This window comes from Pteropus medius, unplaced genomic scaffold (assembly GCF_902729225.1).
Source record: "Pteropus medius unplaced genomic scaffold, Ma_sr-lr_union100, whole genome shotgun sequence".
Lineage (NCBI taxonomy): Eukaryota > Metazoa > Chordata > Mammalia > Chiroptera > Pteropodidae > Pteropus > Pteropus medius.
Window position 1 is genome coordinate 225365 of NW_024350923.1, and position 17484 is coordinate 242848.

General features: G+C 64.6%; 2 protein-coding genes across 15 annotated transcripts in view; one reads left to right on the plus strand and one right to left on the minus strand.

Annotated features, from left to right (window-relative positions):
• The window catches only part of DEAF1 (DEAF1 transcription factor), a 23969-nt gene extending 19334 nt beyond the window's left edge, over positions 1 to 4635 (minus strand). For 11 of the 13 annotated variants that reach the window (XM_039840458.1, XM_039840457.1, XM_039840456.1 and 8 more), the window contains exons 1-2: positions 4208 to 4635; positions 1676 to 1773 (exon numbers count right to left, since the gene is read on the minus strand). In XM_039840458.1, coding sequence (XP_039696392.1) covers positions 1676 to 1773; positions 4208 to 4496 — 387 coding nt within the window. In that variant the 5' untranslated portion in view covers positions 4497 to 4635. The remainder of the gene's footprint in view (positions 1 to 1675; positions 1774 to 4207) is intronic. The other 2 variants (XM_039840455.1, XM_039840454.1) reach the window with 2 other exon arrangements.
• Positions 4636 to 5032: 397 nt separating this feature from the next.
• Positions 5033 to 11030, plus strand: TMEM80 (transmembrane protein 80). 2 transcript variants are annotated; one of them, XM_039840470.1, is made up of 5 exons: positions 5033 to 5231; positions 7707 to 7723; positions 8472 to 8565; positions 8643 to 8735; positions 10039 to 11030. In XM_039840470.1, the coding sequence occupies exons 1-5, from the start codon at positions 5213 to 5215 to the stop codon at positions 10242 to 10244; spliced, it is 429 nt and encodes a 142-aa protein (XP_039696404.1). In that variant the 5' UTR covers positions 5033 to 5212; the 3' UTR covers positions 10245 to 11030. The 2 variants fall into 2 exon arrangements, with proteins under 2 accessions (XP_039696404.1, XP_039696403.1); XM_039840469.1 differs by having other exon boundaries at positions 5080 to 5231; positions 7707 to 8565.
• Positions 11031 to 17484: the final 6454 nt, after the last annotated feature.

Below are 17484 nucleotides of genomic sequence, written 5' to 3' on the forward strand. Positions count from 1 at the left end.
GGTCCTACAACGGGGTCCTTGCTATCACCAAGGGGACACCTGCCATGCCTCAGCGGTCTCTTTCAAAGATGTCACTAAGCACTTAAACACAGAGCCAAGAATAAGAAGGGGCAATGCTAGGTCTGTGTGGCCCTGAGCAAATGCTAGACGTTGCTGGTCAAAGTCACAGAATAAGCGTGTACCGTAGACACGCCCAGGAAACAGGAAGTGCCCCACTGTCCACCTGAGAGGCCAATCTGCAGTCACAGCCAGGCCTGGTGCAGGCCCCCTTCCCCACAGCCACTCAGGACTGGGGCCTCCCAGACCGCCCTCGGACAAAGCTCTCCTCCCTGGAGGCCACGGCAACCTGCCCACAGCCTGTGGGCCAGCCCCCGCTCCCGTCCCTGCTGGCGCTCAGGCCACCGTGCTGCCCACCAGGTGCTCACCCCAGCTGGTCATCAGGCCCTCCCTCAGAAGCCTCAGGTGGACCAGGGGCCCCCAAGCCAGTAGCCCCAGCCCAGCATCCGGGATGGCCAGGTGCTTTCCTGCCAACCGCATGAGTGAGATGCTCCTCACACTGGGAAACGCCGCCTCAGCTCGAGGATCGAGTGGGAGCTCCTCGTGGTGCTGAGGGGCCCTGACCGCACGCACACGCACACGTGCACACACGTGCATAGGCCCGCCCCGCCAGGCCTGGGAGGGCGCCCCGCCGGAGGCGAACGCTGAGCCTGGCAGCCCTCCACTAGAATAGGGGTGTCTCTGCCTGCATGGGAGCCTGAGAGCACCCTCCTCCGAGGCAGGGGGCACACGCACACTCAAGACCCCTCCCCTGGTCGGTTTCCCACAGGGCCCCTGTCCTGCGAGACGGACAGACAGGACAGAACCTGCTGCCAAGGAGGAGTGACCGGCAGGAAGCGCAGGAGCACCACGTGGCCACCAGCCTGGCGTTGCCCCACACGGGACAAACCCCTCAAATTGGCCACGTCCCCCTCTGCCCTCCACCCTCCGCCCCGGTGGTTCAGGCGCATTTTCTGTTTGCTGCCACTCAAAAGACAATAACTTTGCCATCAGGCGCCTTGTGTCCCAAGAGTGCCATCGAGGCTGAAGAGAACTTTAACAGTCCAGCAAAGGTCCCAGGGACAGTCTGCTTTCTGGAGACGCCCACCCCCAGTGTGCACCCCGGAAACAAGCTGTGCCCCCAAGTCCCGAAAAGCCTTGACTGTAAAGGGTGAACAATGTGCTGCAGCACGGCCACAGAAGGCTCTGAGGGCACAGACGCTGCTCAGAGCGTGACAGAGCGGGTGGCCCCGGTGCGCATGGCACGCATGGAGGGCGCTGGGCTGTAAGGTGACAGGGACGACGCGGGACCAAAGGGATCTGGAGCCGTGACCAGAAGCAGACAGGGCCGGGCCGCCAGGGTGACCAGAAGCAGGCAGGGCCGGCCGCTGGGGAAAGCTGGGCGTGCACGGACGCTGGGCACCCCCCACCTGCCCCAGGGCCGTGTGGCAAGGAGGCAGGGGCTGGGAAGGCCCCCTCTGTCCACCAGTCCTCGGGCTCACTCCCCGGCCATGGCAAGGCTGAAGGAGAGTGGCGGCTGTGCCCTCTGAGCCCAGGCCCGAGCAGGCTCCAGGGAGCGGGCCACGCTGGGGAGCAGGCCACCCAAAGGTGGCCCTGGAGAGCCTGCGCGGCAACTTACCAGGACGTGTCCCGAGAGCGAGGCAGCGTTGGCCACCGACGTCGTGAAGACATTGTCCGCCGAGGCGCCCACGTTGGCCACCGTCACAGTGGTCACCTCTGCAACACAGGAGCCCGACTCAGCGCGCCATCTGAACCAGGCCTCCACGCAGCTCCAGCGCATGCCTGCGCCTCGGACACGCTCACGCGGAGCGGAACCGACACTTTCCGACCCGGCAGCAATTGGGTCTTCCAAGAGACAGGCCGCCGGCCTCCAGGACAGCCTTTCATGTGAAAGGGCGGCGTGCTCCGCCTCTGCGCCCAGGTCATGCCTGGTACATATTCTTCCTGGGGAATTCAATCACCAGGAAATCCCTGTCCCACATTAGGGGCTCCCTCCCTGATGCTTCCCCCTTCCCTAGTGTGGGGCCCTGCCCACCCCTGGCATGGCACTCTCAACTTCCCCGGCAGACATAAGCCAACTCTCACTAGGCTACTCCCCCTCACTCCTTCGGCTTCACTGCAGATACCATTGGGGTGGATCGAATACCCAGACTCCCCGCTGTTTCCACCTCCTCACATTCTCCTCCTCCCTCAGCCGCCTATCACTCCCAAACCTGCCCTCATTGGCCCACTGCCCACACCTAGCACCCAGGCCCCTGGGCTCGGGCGCCCCCTCTGCAGAGCCTGTCCCCCGTGCTCCTCCTTGGCCTCCTTGGGTCACAAAGCATTCCAGAGTGTCCCACACTGGGGCCGTCTCTGGCAATACTGGTTGAAAGATTTCTGCACCGTTCATTAACTTGCACTCACCGGCTGCTCTGGGAACACCTGGCCCCCACCCGTCTCCGCTACCAGACCACGTGCTGTGGACCCAGGGAGCCCACAGGCGGCGGGGCCGGGCTGAACACACGCTCAGGTCTACAGCCTGCACGAGCGGCCGTGTGCCCAGGGAGGCGGCCTCAGTGCCGACGCGTGCTGTCGAGGTCCACACCTGGAAACCGGCCGCAGACATTGACAGCACAGCGCTTCGCTGCCCTAACACGTGCAGTACGCGACCAGACACTTTTGCAGGAAAACAGAATGTCGACGTGCCTTTCTAACGTCATGACAAATGACGTCACATTTCTGCATTCAAAAATAGGTGCAAAAAGGACAAAAACCTGAGGAAAATCTTCGCAGTCCAAAACCCCAATGTCAAACCAGAGTTTAGTGATGAAACTGAACACTTTAAGGGCTGCGAAGCCATCTTCCCTCGCTTTTCCGAGGATCCCAAACAGACCGAGGCACGCCAGAGGCGTGTGCCCCACCCGCCCCACCTCTGGGGCTGAATGAACGCCGCGTGAACAGGTGGCCATGTGCCCTCTCTGCGCGTGCACATATGCGGCCGCACGTGGGGGCCAGAGGCTGCTGCCCAGTTCTGAAGGCTGTGACGGCCCCAGCAGGACAGCGCCTCACATGTGACGCAGCCACAGGCTATTCTCCAAGGGTTCCGACACTCAGCTCTGAGTCCTTGAGGGCCACCAGGCACACTCCCATTGCGAAGGGGTACGTCCTAGGGTAAGTCTCCACCACTTTGGGGCATGGTCTGGGACTACCCTAAAGGGCACTACTGCCAGAAGCTCCATGGGTCACCAAGCTTGAGAATGACAATGGTCTGTGTGGCAGGGAACAACACGTGGGCCAGCAGCTCGTACTGGCTCTCCTCTGGGAAGGGGGCCTGATGAGAATGCCACTGCAAAAAGGGAAGATCCGTAGTGGAAAGGAGGGGACATGTGGGAGACAGACGGGCAGCTGACCTCTGGTGTCAATGCCCCAGAAAGCCATTGGCCTTCCCAGGGTGGGTGACCATTGTCTCGTTCCCCAGCCCTCAGGTCACCCCTTTGCAGGCCCTTAGAATTCAGGGGACCAGACATGCCCACCCTTGGGCTACTCTAGGACAGGATCCATGTCTGACCTCTGCCCCCGCGTGTCACAAGCACCCAGGACAGACGGGGAAGATAAGCGGGGCAAGCAGCAGGTGCCGAGAAGGTTCCAGAAAGAATGCAGAGTGCTGAACAGAAGAGGTGGACTAGCATAAGGAAAAAGGGTTCGGGGAGCAGATGTGCATGCAGGGGAAGGCCAGGCTGGTCACATGGTCATGTGTGCACGGACAATAGGGTACACAAGGGAAGTGTGAGGAGGTGCTTAGGAAGGGTGGGTGGGCTGGTCTCACAAGGTGGGTGCGTGGCAGGTGCAAAGCAGGCGCGCAGGACACATGTGGACTGCTCGTGTGGGGTCCATCTGGGCAGGTGCACACGCGGGGTAGGTGCGTGCGTGACAGGTGTGGACTGGTTTTGCAGAGCACGAGCGTGCCATACACAGCTGGCTGTGGGACTGCGTGGGGGCAGGTGCGCGCGGGAATGTGTGGGCTGGTCGTGGGGGTGTATGCGGGGCATGTGTAAACTGGTAGTGCGGGGCGCACGAGGGCAGGTGTAGCCAGGTGCGAGTCAAGTGCAGCTGGTCGTGCGGGTGCGCGCGGGACAGGTGCGCGCGAGCGCGGGCGGGCGGCACTTGCCTGCGAAGGCGGCGGCCGCGGCAGCCTCGTCGGGACCGGGAAGGGCCTCGGCGCCCATGTCCATGTGCCTGGGCTCGGCGGCCATCACCGCCACGGCTGTCACCCGCCGCGTCTCGCGCTCCGCCTCCGAGTCGCCGTCCTCCTCCGAGTCCTCATCCCTGCCAAGGACCGGCTCCTCCGCCTCGCCACCCGCTGCGGCCGCGGCCGCCGCCGCAACAGCGGCCGCGGCCGCCACGGCGGCTGCCTCGGCCAGGCCCAGCTGCTTGGCGGCCGAGTCCGAGTCCTCCATCCGGACTCCACCGAGCGCGCCCGAAGGCGCCGGCCGGGGCCGCCCGAAGGCCGGGATGGAGGCCGAAGCGCGCCGCCCGAGGAAAGCCGCCCGAGCCCAGCCGAGCCCAGCCGAGGCCGCCCGAGCCCGGCCGAGCCCAGCCGAGGCCGCTCACCGAGCGCAGCCGAGGCCGCCCGAGCCGAGGCCGAACCGGCACGAAGCGGGCCCAGTCGAGCCGAGCCGAGCGCCAGGAGTCCGTAACCGAGGAGGACCGAAGCGGCCCGAAGCGCAGGAGCGAGGCAGTCCGAACTGGTCCGAGGCCGCACGAGCGTTTCCGAGCGTCTCTGCGCGAGCCTCCTCAGCGCCCACGAGGCCGCGCCGGCCGTTGTCCCCGGCCCACAGGGCCTCCGGCCTCCAGCGCGGCGCGGCCTGGCCAGGCCCGCCTGGCCCCAAGGGCTCCGCTCGCCCCGCCGCGAGCGGGAGCCGAGTCCGCGCGAGCGCAGCCGAACCGAGGCGAACGCTCCCGAGCCTCGACTCCCCGCCCCTTCTGTCCGGAAGTGCCCGAGCGCCGCCGGACCGGCTAATCGGGCCTCAGCCGCGGTTCGGCTTCAACTCGAAACGCGGCGCAATCGGGCCTCCTCGGCTTCACAGGCGAAAATGGCCGAAAAAACGCGAGCGGCGCTGCGCCGAGAGGCTGTCGGGATCGCGGCGGACTCGGAGGGCGGGGCCGGGCCAAGATGGCGGCCGCGCGGCGAGGTGAGGGCCGGCGGGGGGCGGCGGGGGGCGGCGGGGGGCGGCGGGGCCGGGCGGGGCCGGCGGGGCCGGCGGGGCCGGCGGGGCCGTGGGTCGTTCTGGGGCAGGGGTGCCGTGCGGCTCGGCTTTGGGCGGGGCTGGACACCCACCCGCCTGGCCGCTCGTCGTTGCGACTCTGGGGAGCCCCCGCCGCCCGCCGGGGTCCGCCCGCCCCCGCGCCGCCTGGGTTTGCGGAAGGCTGTCCCCGTGTCCGCGACTACGTCCCTCCTCGCCGCTGCGCGGTTGCGGCGCTCGGTTGCGCGCCCAGGCCGTGCTTCGGCGCGGGGGCGTGTCCGCTTTGGGGGTGGCCGGTGCTGCTGGGAGCCCTGGCGTACAGGTGGCCGTGGGCTTGGGCCATCTCGGCGTGTGACCTGCCCGGGAGCACAGCGTACCCGCGGCGCGACCCGTCCCGCGGCCTCTCCCTGGCGCTCGCACTCGGAGCGACTCGGGAGCCCGCCGTCCTGTGTGGCTCGTGGAGGAAGCCCGCGGGAAGCAGGTTGTCGCAGGGTGCGGGGAGGACGAGAGGGGCACCCTCCCACCGTGGCCCGCACCCTCGTGTCCGGGAAACCAGCGCTGGTCGCCATGGCAAACCCCTGGTTTGAAAGCTGGTTACCGCCAGAATAGATGACACTCGTACACTTCTCCCAAACGTTAGTCCATGGGACAGCTCGCGGGAGATCTTAATGCACAATGCACTGGGTGGAACAGGCCCAGCTCGCCAGCTGGTGGGCACGCCTATCTAGGCATGTGCCCTGCTCCCGGCACCGGGCCACCACGTGTGATAAAAAGGACGTGAGTGGAATGGGGCTGCATTGACCTGGCCTTGGGGCTGTCTCTGTTTCCTGTTCACTGGCTTGGAGAGAAAAGTCCACTTCCCACACTTCAGCTGTCCCAGCTGGGCGTCCCACAGAGAGCCAGCCTCCTCGCCAGCTGCACTCACGGCTCTCCTCGCTGCTCCCAGGCACCCAGCTGGGTCTGCGCCCGGCCGCTGGCACCCAGGTTCCTCTTCACTGGGTAAAAAATGAAGTTATGCCACAACAGGATCTCTGCACACCTTGTATGTCACCGCAGGGAAAGCATTTGTTCTGTTTCCTTCCACATTTAACTTCTGGTGCGACGCAGCGCTCACAGTCTCGTCATTCCAGGAAAGCGTGGACAGAAAATGCCAGGTGCTGGAAGGCAGGGCCGTGTGGCGTGGCAGTGCGCTCCCGTGGGTCTGAAACGCTCGGGACAGCGCATCTGGTTGTAGCTCCTGTGATGCTCGTTATTGGGGTCTTGCGTTGCTTGAGTTTTTTACACAATATGTTTTCCTGAGCCCCACGCTTTTAATCTACAACGGGGGCAGCTGGCAGGTAGACTTGCAGTATGTCTGAAGCTGACCTTCAAGAGAAGGATCAGAAGGGGAGACCCCAATTAATGTGCAATCCACCCAAATAATGACAGGTATCTAGGCAGCCTAGCTCAGCCAGGGCCCAGGAAAGGACGGATGTGTTGAGTGCTCTGGCCGTAACGTGACGCCAAATGACAGTGACTGGCCCGCGAGCCCTCATGGGCTTTCCTCAGTGTGTGCCGCTTCCCGCCAAGCCCAGTTCTGAATCTCTCATTAGTGTCCTGTGCTGACCCATTCAAGACCCTGCCCAAGTGAGGCCCACGGAGGGCCCCGAATCTGCACAAGGATCTGACGTCCCCACACCGAGGCTGGGTGCGGCAGACTGGGACAGAAGCACAGGCAAGCAGGTTCATGGCGCAGTCTAGCTCCAGCCTTCTTGGCGCGATGCTTGTCAAACCCTAAGTGTTTACCGATGTAGCCACACGTCATGATGTGCAACTAGCTGAACTTCTTCAGACAGGAAGTCTGCCCCAGGCCACGTGCGGTCCAGGAGTCTGACGCTGCTCCGGGGTCATTTTGTCACCTCTAGATAAGGAAACATATAAGCGCTGTGGGAATAGGAAGTCCAAGAGATACATGATTAAAAGATTGGGTTGTTGGCTCAGGAAATTTATTTTTGGAGGGATGTTTGGGGCAATGAATACAACCCCAGAGGAAAGCAAAACATCTCTTAGTGATGAAAAAAGATTTGTAACCTGAACGGGGAAAGGCTGTCATCTAGTTACACATGTGTAGCAAATACACGGAAGACAGAGAAGCTGCTGGGTTGCGTTCCAGGACGTCTGCCCCACCTGGCCTCAGGTGTGGCTCCAGCTTCTCTTCTCCCGTGCTCCCAGGTACACATGGTCCCCCAGCCTCGAGTTCTAAAAAGCAGATTGTCTGGTCCTCCTTGGCGATGGAAAGGTAGCCAGCTGCAGGTGCAAATAAATGTGGGCTCCTTCCCATAACCGCCGTCAGAGGAGAGGGGCTGGGGTGATGTGTCACGTCCCCAAGGCCCAGTGCAGCACCCTGGGAGGGCTGCAGCCTGTGAGTGCTACTTTCTCTTCCAGGGGGCACTTCCACGGCCGTATCCTGCTGCTGTGTCCTGTGTCCTCGGCAGCAACAGACCCAGGCCTCTGCAGGACAACGCCCGAGGCCAGCTCTCCGCTCCTGCTTTTTGCTCCTGTTAACCCCATTCCCCTTTCCTACAAGTTCTGCATAGCGATTCCACCTCTAAGCGGGAGGGATGTTCACTAACAGGCTTACAGAGGTGCTCAGAATGGAGCACTAGCTCTGGCAGCCCTGTGCGGGTCCCGGCACCCTCGGTGTGGGCCACCTGCCCCCTATCAGGCCAGCAGGGCCAGGGAAGGGAATGCCCTCGCTCTGAATGCTTAGGCTCAGCATGAACAAATATGAGGTTCGCAGAGCTTAGGAAAGTCAGCGGTGGCTATGTCACTGCCCCCAAAAAGCGAGAAGTTTATTTTCTTTGGAGAAAACGAAATTTTTTTTTCTCTGTCTTGTGACCAAGGCCATGGTCAGGGTGATGTGAGGCCATCCTGCCTGCAGTCACCAAGGATGGGCCGAGGCTTCTTGCTCTAAGCCAGGGTGTTCCTGTGGGGGGAGGTCCCAGCTCCACTCTCTAGGCTACAGGGGCCTGGCTGCTCCTGTGGCACCAGGAGGAGCATCAGTGGATGCCCATAGGTGGGACTCCATGCCACGCGCAGGGGCCTGAGCTGGACCTGCGTGTTGTGGTGCCTCCAAGGTGGCGGAGTAGCCCTGGCAGGTGTCCCCCAGGGGCATGGCTGCTGGCCCCAGAATCCTTAACCCCCTGCCAGCTCTCGTCAGTCCTTCTGCAGATGCTGCTGTACCTCAGTGGGGCATACTGCGCTCTCTACTTCCTGGCTACACTCCTGATGATCATGTACAAAAGTAAGTCAGGGACAGAAAGACAAGACGAGGCTGTCACTGCTGCCACCGTAACCTGAGCTCTGGTCTCTTGCCTCCAGGTCAGGTTTTCAGTTATCCTCATAGTCACCTGGTCCTCGACCTAACCCTGCTGTTTCTGCTGGGGATTCTGGAAGCAACTCGCTTGTACTTCGGTGAGTCGACTGGCTGATGACCTTAAGGTCCTCACGATAACAGCATCGTGAACCTCTAAACGTGCATCTCAGCGCGGCTCCTGGAGACACGTGGGAGCTAGCTGCTTCACCAGCTGCCTTCAGGCCTCACCTTACAGCGTCATTACGTATTAATCAGTCTGCTGAGAGCTGTCCTGGAGACGGCGGCCGGGCACAGCCTGGGACAGGCGCTGCCTGCTGCGAAGCAGTCTCGCACGAGCCGCTGGGTAGCTCAGCATTGCAGTTGGAGCAGGCATGCTCACCTCACCCCTGCTCCCCCTTCCGTTGGCCAGCAGTCTGGAGGAGGGTCTGGAAAATTCCATCATGTTCCCTTCAGGACAGTGGAGACTGGATGGGTGGGAGTCGTCCCCCCACCACCCCACACAGGCACCCCAGCAGTGCAGAAGCACCACTTGATCTTGGCCCTCTGCACTCCCCAGAACTCACTGTGAGGGGTCCGGGCTTCCAGCTGTCTGCCTTCTGCGTTTACTGTCGCAGGCACACGTGTAACATCACTGTGACCACACCGCGTGTGCCCCACCTCTGCCGGCATCTAGGACTTCTGACGTCCCCCAGTCCCACGGGCAGAGAGGGGACTGAGGTGTAGAGGGAAGCCAGGCCCTGCCCGGGGTCTTGTCACCAGGGTGGACAGGAGCAAGTCTCAGTCGTTCTGTGGAGTGCGTGCTGGGCCTTGGTGTCTGCTGTCACGGACCAGGGCCCGTGTGCATGGCGGGCGGCAAACGGTGCTGGAACTGCGCATCTGCCCTCCCCCCAGCCCCCTACTGCAGATACCGAGCACCTGGGCACGTGTGGTCACCTGGCCGCGGCTGGGGATCAGCGCTTTGCATAGCTGACCCATCTGTGTGTGAAACACGGGATTGTTTCTCTAAGTATGCATTCAGGTCTTCAGACTGGCCTTTGCCTGGGATAAATGTCTTTGGAGATTTTAAACAGAGTTCTCTCAGTACCCTTGGATTAGGAGGAAGCGTCAGGATACACCAGGATGGGTTTTCGGAAGCCAGAGCCCATGTCCCACCACACAGCCGACCCAGAGGCTGGGGTGGCAGCCCACACCCAAGGCTTGTCTCCCCCACCGAGCAACACGGGGCTCGTTTGGGTTCTGCTTCCTGACACTGAGTCTGGGGCGCTAGTCTTTCAGCCCTCGGGGACCGTGCTGCTGGCGTGCTGGCATCTGTCCTGCCACCTCCCCCCTCCCGGGCACACAGGCGGTGGGTCTGGAATGGGTGGCCCACAGCCTGGCACTCACCATGTGTGTTCTCTCCAGGCACCAAGGGCAACCTGGTAGAGGCCGAGGTGCTGCTGGCCACCAGCCTGGTCCTCACAGCGGCCAGCACCCTGCTGTCTGTCTACTTCCTGCTCTGGCAGACCCTGGTGCTCCGGGCAGACTCCGTCCTCAGCGCCATGCTCCTGACGCTCCACAGCCTGGAGGCCATCCTGCAGGTGGCGGCCATCGGTGCCTTCATCAGCTAGACGGGCGATGCCCAGCGCCCACGACAGCCTGGACAGGACTCCCTCTGGAGCCCCGCGGTCCCCCGTCCTCGCACGGAGAGAAGTGCACCTTCCCCCCGTTGGTCGCACGTGAGGGTCGGGTGACCCGAGGGGATTATGAATTGTGTCGGGAACAGTTGCAGGTGTGGTCAGGCTGCCCTGGGCTGTCTCTGTGGGAAGTGGTAGGGACATCTGCTCAGTCTCCCTGATTTGGGCACCCTGACCTAGACAGCCAGCGTGGGAACCAGGCAGTCAGGCCCACAAACCTCAGGGGCCAGTGGGCTCCGCCCTGTCACCTCCCAGGAGAAGCAGCTTCCTGGTGTCCATGGCCATCTCCCCAGGGTGTGCCTGGAGCTTGGTGACTGAGGGGCAGGCCAGGGTAGTGGCCCCCTCTCACTGCACACGAGTCTGTGTGCTCCAGGCCACATGTGTCCGCACCGGGGGAGCGGGGAGGGAGTGAGCCAGGGGCCTCGGCCCCAGCAGGCCAGGTCCTGCCTGACACCGTGCTGGGGGACGGGGGGTGGGTAGGCTCCTCAGCCGCCACACAGAGACTGACCCAGGGCTGGTGACAGCCACTTGGGGCTCAGCTGTCACAGCCTCAGTTGCAGTCTGTGCTGGGTGCTGGGTGCGTTTAGTCCCACTGTGAGCCGACCCTTTCCGGTGACACCCTCCCCTCAGCCGCGGTGCACATGTTCTGTTTGGAGCCGCGCGTCCGGGTGGTCCTAGCTTTTTCCCCACGTTTTAAATAAAGAAGTGTTCACACCTTTCTGAGCTGACTGAGGTCTCCTGCTTCCCTGGGGACACACGGGTGCACTGCCCTCCAGGCACACACCCAGCCCGCCTCATCCAGGACCCCCCCCACCACCACCCCGCAGCCGTGGCTGGCCTTCCCACCTCACGGCTCCCTCTAAGGTCACTCCTTCATGGGGGCATGTAAGACCTTGGGCTTGGGACTGGTGCACCTGGAGGCCCCGTGAAGGTGCCATCCTGCCCACTGGCCAGTGTCCAGTCAGCAAGCTCCATACCCCTGCCACCCTGGGCACTCGCCCGGGGCCCGGCGAGGCTATGGGGACTTGCCTGCTGTCTACAGGGGCGGCGGGACACCTGTACCTTCAAGGTTCATGACCTCCCACCCAAGGATCTGGGCAGGGCTGTCAACACCCATCACTTTGGCCGATGGCCGCAGAGAAGTGGAGGTCACCCGTCCACAGGGTGGCCTGGGGGCCACACTGGGATTCCAGGCTCCCTGCTGCTTCCTCATCTGATGGCAGCCCCTGTGATTTCAGAAGCTGCTCTCCCGAGCGCTTCCCGCTTTTTTCCACCAAAGCTCAGCCTCCAGGAAGGGTGTGGGCAGGTGTGCGCCTTTCCTCCTGGGTGCTCAGCAGTGGGTAGAGAACCAGGAAGCCAAGATGGGGCAGGGCCGGGCCCGAGGACGAAGGCCACTTCCTGCACCTTCTGCAAGCTCACCTGTGATGCCCCAGACAGCAGGCTGTGGCTGACCCTGTAGGAGTGTGCCTCCTTGTTCTCAGGGGTTCCCTGGGAAGTGCTCAGTGCCAGCCCCCGGTAAATGCAGGCCACCCGCCCTGCCCTTCTGGGACCACAGCCCTGGGGCTCTTCTGGCACATTCTTCCTCTGCCCCAAACCCAGAGAAAACAGCCAGAGCCTTGAGTCCCTGCACAGGGCTGGGGGTGCCCATCACCTATGTCCTCCCTCTGCCCCTTCTCCACTTTCTCCTTGCCCACCTGGGTGGGCAGGGAGCTCATAGGACTCAGTTCAGGAGGAAGGGTGCCTGCTGCATGCTGTGGTCCCAAGGAAGAGGGTACTACCAGGTACCCCGCACCAATTCTCCGCCCTGGCACTCGAGGACAGCCTAGGCCCCAATCGTCCCCACCCCTCCATTGGACGCCCCCATCCATGTGAGGTGCCCAGGCTTGGCTGGGACGGCACAGAGACGAGGGCTCCCAGACTGTGGAGAAGGGAGGCCCACCCTTAGCCCTTAGCTGCCCACCCCAGGGAAAGGCTGCTGAAGAGGGGAGGGGCTCTGCCCCTGTGCCGGCCGGACTGGGCCCCTGCTGGCCAGTTGAGGTTGGGGCCACTTAAAAGGGGCTAGACCCTGACCTCCCCGGGGCAGCATGTCACCCGGACCCAGGCACAGCTCAGCCATCCCAGGAAGGGCTGAGCTTCAACCCGCACGTCCCCGCGGCCGCGGGAGTCTGGCTTTGGGGGTGGGGTCTGCGCTGGAGGCACAGGGTGTTGGGGACCCACCACTGGGAGCCCTGGTGGGGGCGGGGTCTGGAGCAGGGGGCGGGGTGTCCACGTTCCGCCTTCCCCGCCCCCGCGCCTGCGGTGTCCAGGTTCCAACCTGCTGCTCAGGTTCCTCCTGGCGGCTCCGCCCCGGTCCGGTCGGGCCCAGCCCCGCGCGTGTCCCTCCTGCCTGCCGGGGCCCGGAGCCGACAGACGGGCGGACGGACGCCTCGGACAAGGGAACCAGCGGGCGGCGTCGTGGGCCGGAGGAGCAGGTGAGCGTCCGCGAGGTCCCGGACCCAATACGCCCGACGCCACCGGGCGCCCGCCCGCGCTTTGGCTCAGGAGCCACGCGGGAGCCGTGTGCACGGACGATGGGCTGGCCCGGGCCTCAGTTTCCCCAGGCGCCGGTGCGACGCGGGCTCCGGCCAGGCCTGCAGCCCGCCGCGGGGGCGGGAGGCATCGGGACGCGAGGGGACTGCGCCGGGCCCGCAGGCCGTCCCCGGGCTAGTGGCCAGGAACCGGTCCCGCTGCGGCCTGGCCTGCCCCGTCTGGTCCTGGGTGGCGCCGGTGCACGGGGATGTTTTTAAGCCAGTGCACTTGAGTCAGCGGCCCCCTCCCAGTCCTGGGCCTCGGTGGGGTGAACCCCTCCCCCTAATGAAAGGAGTGTAGAGGGGGGTTCTCCCCTGCCCTCGAAGACCCTACAGCCCCGTGTCAGGAGCAGGCTGGGCCAGCGGAAGCCGAACTACCCAGGCCAGGCGGGGCTCGCGGCGAGTCAGACGTCAGAAGGCACTTCCTGGGTGTCCTCCAGGAGGAAACCCAAGGCCAGAGAGCATCAGGCGGGGTCAGGCTCCCCGGGTCAGGCTCCTGGTCACGGCAGGGTGTGGGAGTTTCAGGGAGGAGGCGGCGGGGGCGGGGTGCGGCCGATCCTGGGGCCTGTGGCCGCCAAGCGCGGGCCGCCCGCATTCCTCCTCCAAGCCAGGCAGGCCTGTGGCAGCCCCCGTGCAAAAGGGTGTGCCTGGCACCTGGGACAGTGGCAGGCAGGGCTCCCATGCTGGTGAGCTGGGCCCCCGACCACCTCTGCCCCCACCCCAGGCGCAGTCAGCCCCAGCTGTGCTGGGAGTGGGGGGCAGGGCCCAGCCTGTGGCACCGCCCTCCCCCCCCACCCCTGCGCCCTTGCACACACACGCGCGCACACGCACACACACCCGTGGCCCTGCCCAGGCCTCTCCTGGTCCCTGCCTACCGCCTGCCTTCTCTGGCTCAGCGCTCTCACCCAGCCCTGCCTGTTCAGCCCTGGCACAGCGCCAGCCCCAAGGGCCCCCAGGTCTTCCCAGCCCACTGCTTTTCCGTTCCCTTACCAGGATGGGCCCTGCCCAGCCCCCCACCCTGCAGCTCCCAGACCAGGGCTCAGCCAGAGCCTGAGGGGTCCAGCCATTCCAGGGCCCCCTGGCTTCCCTTGGGCCTTAGGCTGACTCCTCCCCAAGGTCACTGGGCAACAGGGCTGGAATTTGAACCTGGAGCGGGTCCCTGTGCCCTCCCTGCCCTACTGGGGCCTCCTCCCCTTCCGCTGCGTGACTGGGCACCGTGCTGGCCCTCCTTTTGTACCCGGAAAATAACCGCAGTAAAACCAAAGTGCAGCCTGGGCCCCGGGGCCCCGGGGTTGTGTGACCCCTGCCCCTGCCCCAGTCAGCTGGAGGGGAGCCTCAGCCCCACACGCAGTGCGCCTGCAGGTGCTCCCTCGCCCAGACACCAATGCCTGCTCCCCGCTGGCCTTGATGTCCCCCCACAAGGAGCTGAAGGCCACCGGTTCCCAGCCTAGTCTCCGCAAGGGGAGGGGCCCCATGTCACAGCCTGTGTGTGTCTGTGTGTGCCCGCAGGGCTGGGTTTCCCCCAGGTGTGTGTATACCTGGACACACGTGCCCAGCGCCTTTGGCTCAGCCGCCAGGAATCCCATTAAGCAAACACTCGGGCTCACCCACTGAGGTCATGAGCATTCCGGACATTCTCCACGCACAGGTGGACCGAGGAATCTGGCCAAGCCCTCACCCTGACCCTCCCCGGAAAGCCAGGCTCCTTGGTGGCAGGTGGGAGGGGGTGGCCTGAGGCCCCCCAGGCCCCTCACATCTCCTGGGAGCCCTCCCTGCAGGTAGAGCCTGTTCAGACCGGAATATCCGGAGCCACTCCCTGCTCTGGTTGCCAGCACCCTTGGTTGTGAACCCTGACCCCTGACCCCTAACCCAGGGCAGACCCCAAACACCAAATTGCTTGCTGGCGACATTTGACAGGTGGACGGTGTGGGCCCAGAGATCCCCGTGGGGCGCAGAGCTCGCAGGACATGTCGGCCTGGCCCAGGGGTGCCAGGCTCCACTATGGCCCAGTCACGGGTCCCCCAGGACTTTGCCCCGGGCTCTGGCCCCAGTCCCCCGGCTCCAGCCTCGTCCTGTGTGGCCGCCCTCTCCCGTCTCAGGGCCTTCGAATGTGCCACCCCCTCTACTTGAAGGCGCTTCTTCCCCCGACCCCCCTGCAGAGCCCCACCCCCAACAGCCTCTGGGAGTGGGACCCCTCTGCTGCCCCATCCTAGGAGGCCCTGTGGAGGACCGAGGGTGTGGGTGAGATGGAGCCGAGGTGTGGCCAGCTGTGACATAGGACAGGAGGGTGCTGGGGTGCCTGGGAACTTGGCCAGGCCTCAGGGCTGCAGCCCCTGGGTCTAGGTGGGGGAGGGGGAGACCCAGGCCTAAGGAGGTGTCAGCTCCACTGTCTGTCCACTCAGGTGTGGGCCAGGCACTGGGCCCTGGACCCAGGCCCCACGGATATCTGCCCTCCACCGCCAGCCACCAGCAAGGACACCATGAGCCAGTCTGTGAGCTGCTGCCCGGGAGCTGCCAAGTGAGCCCCCACCAGCTGCTTCCTCCCACCCCCACCCCAGTGAGCAATCCCCAGGGAGGGTTGGCATCAGGCCCCACCCTCACCAGCCGCTCCCCGCAGTGGCAGCCTGGGCCGGGCTGACAGCGTGGCCAAGATGAGCGCCAAGGACCTGTTTGGTGAGTGAGGTTTGAGGAGGAAGGGTCTCGCCCCCCCAGAACTGTTCTGGGCCCCCACCAGGAGAGATGCAGGTCGGCCCTGGGCACCCAGGGGAGGCCCCTGGCCCCTACTCAACCTGGCTACTTGGGCCATCCCCAGAGCGCCAGCCAGCGGAGCGCCCCGTGCACGGGCCGGGGCCACGGGGAGGGGAGAGGCCCCCTGCTGGCGGTTCGGGTGCACTGGTATCAATGTCAGCACAGCCCCGCTGCTCGCTGCAACCCGACCCCAGGGGCCCAGTGCCAGGTGTCTGCTCCCCCAGCTCTGCCCCAGCCCCAGGCTCGCCAGCTCACTGTGCCTGTGGACAGGGTGCCAGTCCGGAAAGCAGGGGACCCCAAGGAGGGTGGGGATGTCAGCTGGCAGTTAGCAGGGTGGGGGGAAGCCAGCCACTCACTGCAGAGGGCGGGCCTGCACCCCCACCACGGCGGACCCCCAGTCGGTATGCCTCCTCAGGCTGAGTGGGCGTCCTGGGCACGGAAGGAGGTCTGCGTTCTGCTGGAGGCTTGAGGCCTTCCTGGTGGCCACAAGGGGCCACAGAGCAGCAGCCTTCACCCCCACTCAATCCTCCTGTGGCCCAGCCCGGGGCCCAGGCCCGTGGATGGGGGGCTGCGGGGCCCACCCTCAGGAGCAAATGACTGGCATGTCCCCATCCAGAACAGAGGAAGAAGTACTCCAACTCCAATGTCATCATGCACGAGACGTCCCAGTACCATGTCCAGGTGAGGCGGCCCCCAGGAGCACCCTCCCCACACAGCTCGCCGTACCCGGGGCGCCGGGCCCCCTGGGAGGGGCACTGAGGTGCGGGGAGGAGTTGTCAGCCCAGGTCCTGACACCCGCAGCGGTCGGCCAGAGCCAGGGACTGCCCCACATGCACCTCCCTGGGGCTCCGCCACCTTGGGGGCCTCCTTCTGGTCCTGGGGAGCTCGCAGTCGTGGGGCCACAGGGAACACAGGCCAGGGACAGGAGGTACGGGTGGCCAACACAGGCCAGGAGTGGATAAGACCTGGGTGCTGCCTGGCGCCCTCAGATGGAGAGACCCAGTGGGGTGGAAACTGCCACCCTGGCCCCCAAACAAGGAGCTGGACCCCGAGGAAGAAGGTGGGACACAGGCTGCTTTCTCAGGCTGCTTTCTCGGGCTCCTGCGGGGGAGGGCCTCGGGCCTCGGGCCTTGGGCCTCAGGCCGGCGCCGACCAATCCCAGGAGCCGAGCGCGGCAGCGGCCGGGCCAGCGGGCTGGGCAGGGCTTCCTCCTTCTTCCTTTCACGCTGGGGACTCGGGGAGGCTGTTTCCCAAATGACCTTCCTGCTCCTGGCAGCTGGCTGCATTTCTGGTTCCTGGTCATTGTCCAAGCTTGCAGGACAACAGGGCTAGGAATGACAGAGGAGAGAGGAAGGTGGGGGACCCTGATCAGGAAAGTAGGGAGGCCCTGGACTAAGAACGGGGGACCCTGATCAGGAAGGTGGGGAGACCCTGCTCAGGGAGTGGGGGCCTGGACTAAGAGGTGGGGGCCTGCTCCAGGGAGGACCGGGGGCTCTGGATCAAGAAGACACGGACTTCTGCCCCCAGAGGTCAGGCAAACCCCTGCTTTCTGAGCCTCGGTCTGCTCGTCCACACAGTCGGCCCACGGAGGCACAGGGAGTCCCTTAGGCTCTTGAACTGGGCTATGTTGGGTGACCAGCCCTCCCTGCCGGCCTGCGCAGGCGGAGGCCACTCTGTGCTGCCAGGCTGGTGACCGCTGCTGGCGCAGTGTCCAAGGTCAGGGCACAGACGGTGGATAGGCCAGCCTTGTCCCTTTCCTCAGGCAGCCCTGACACGTCTTTGGGGGGACTTTGCCTTCTTAATGAGGAACCACCTGTGCCACTGAGGCCTCCCCACCCTTCTCCTGGACTTTGGTCCAA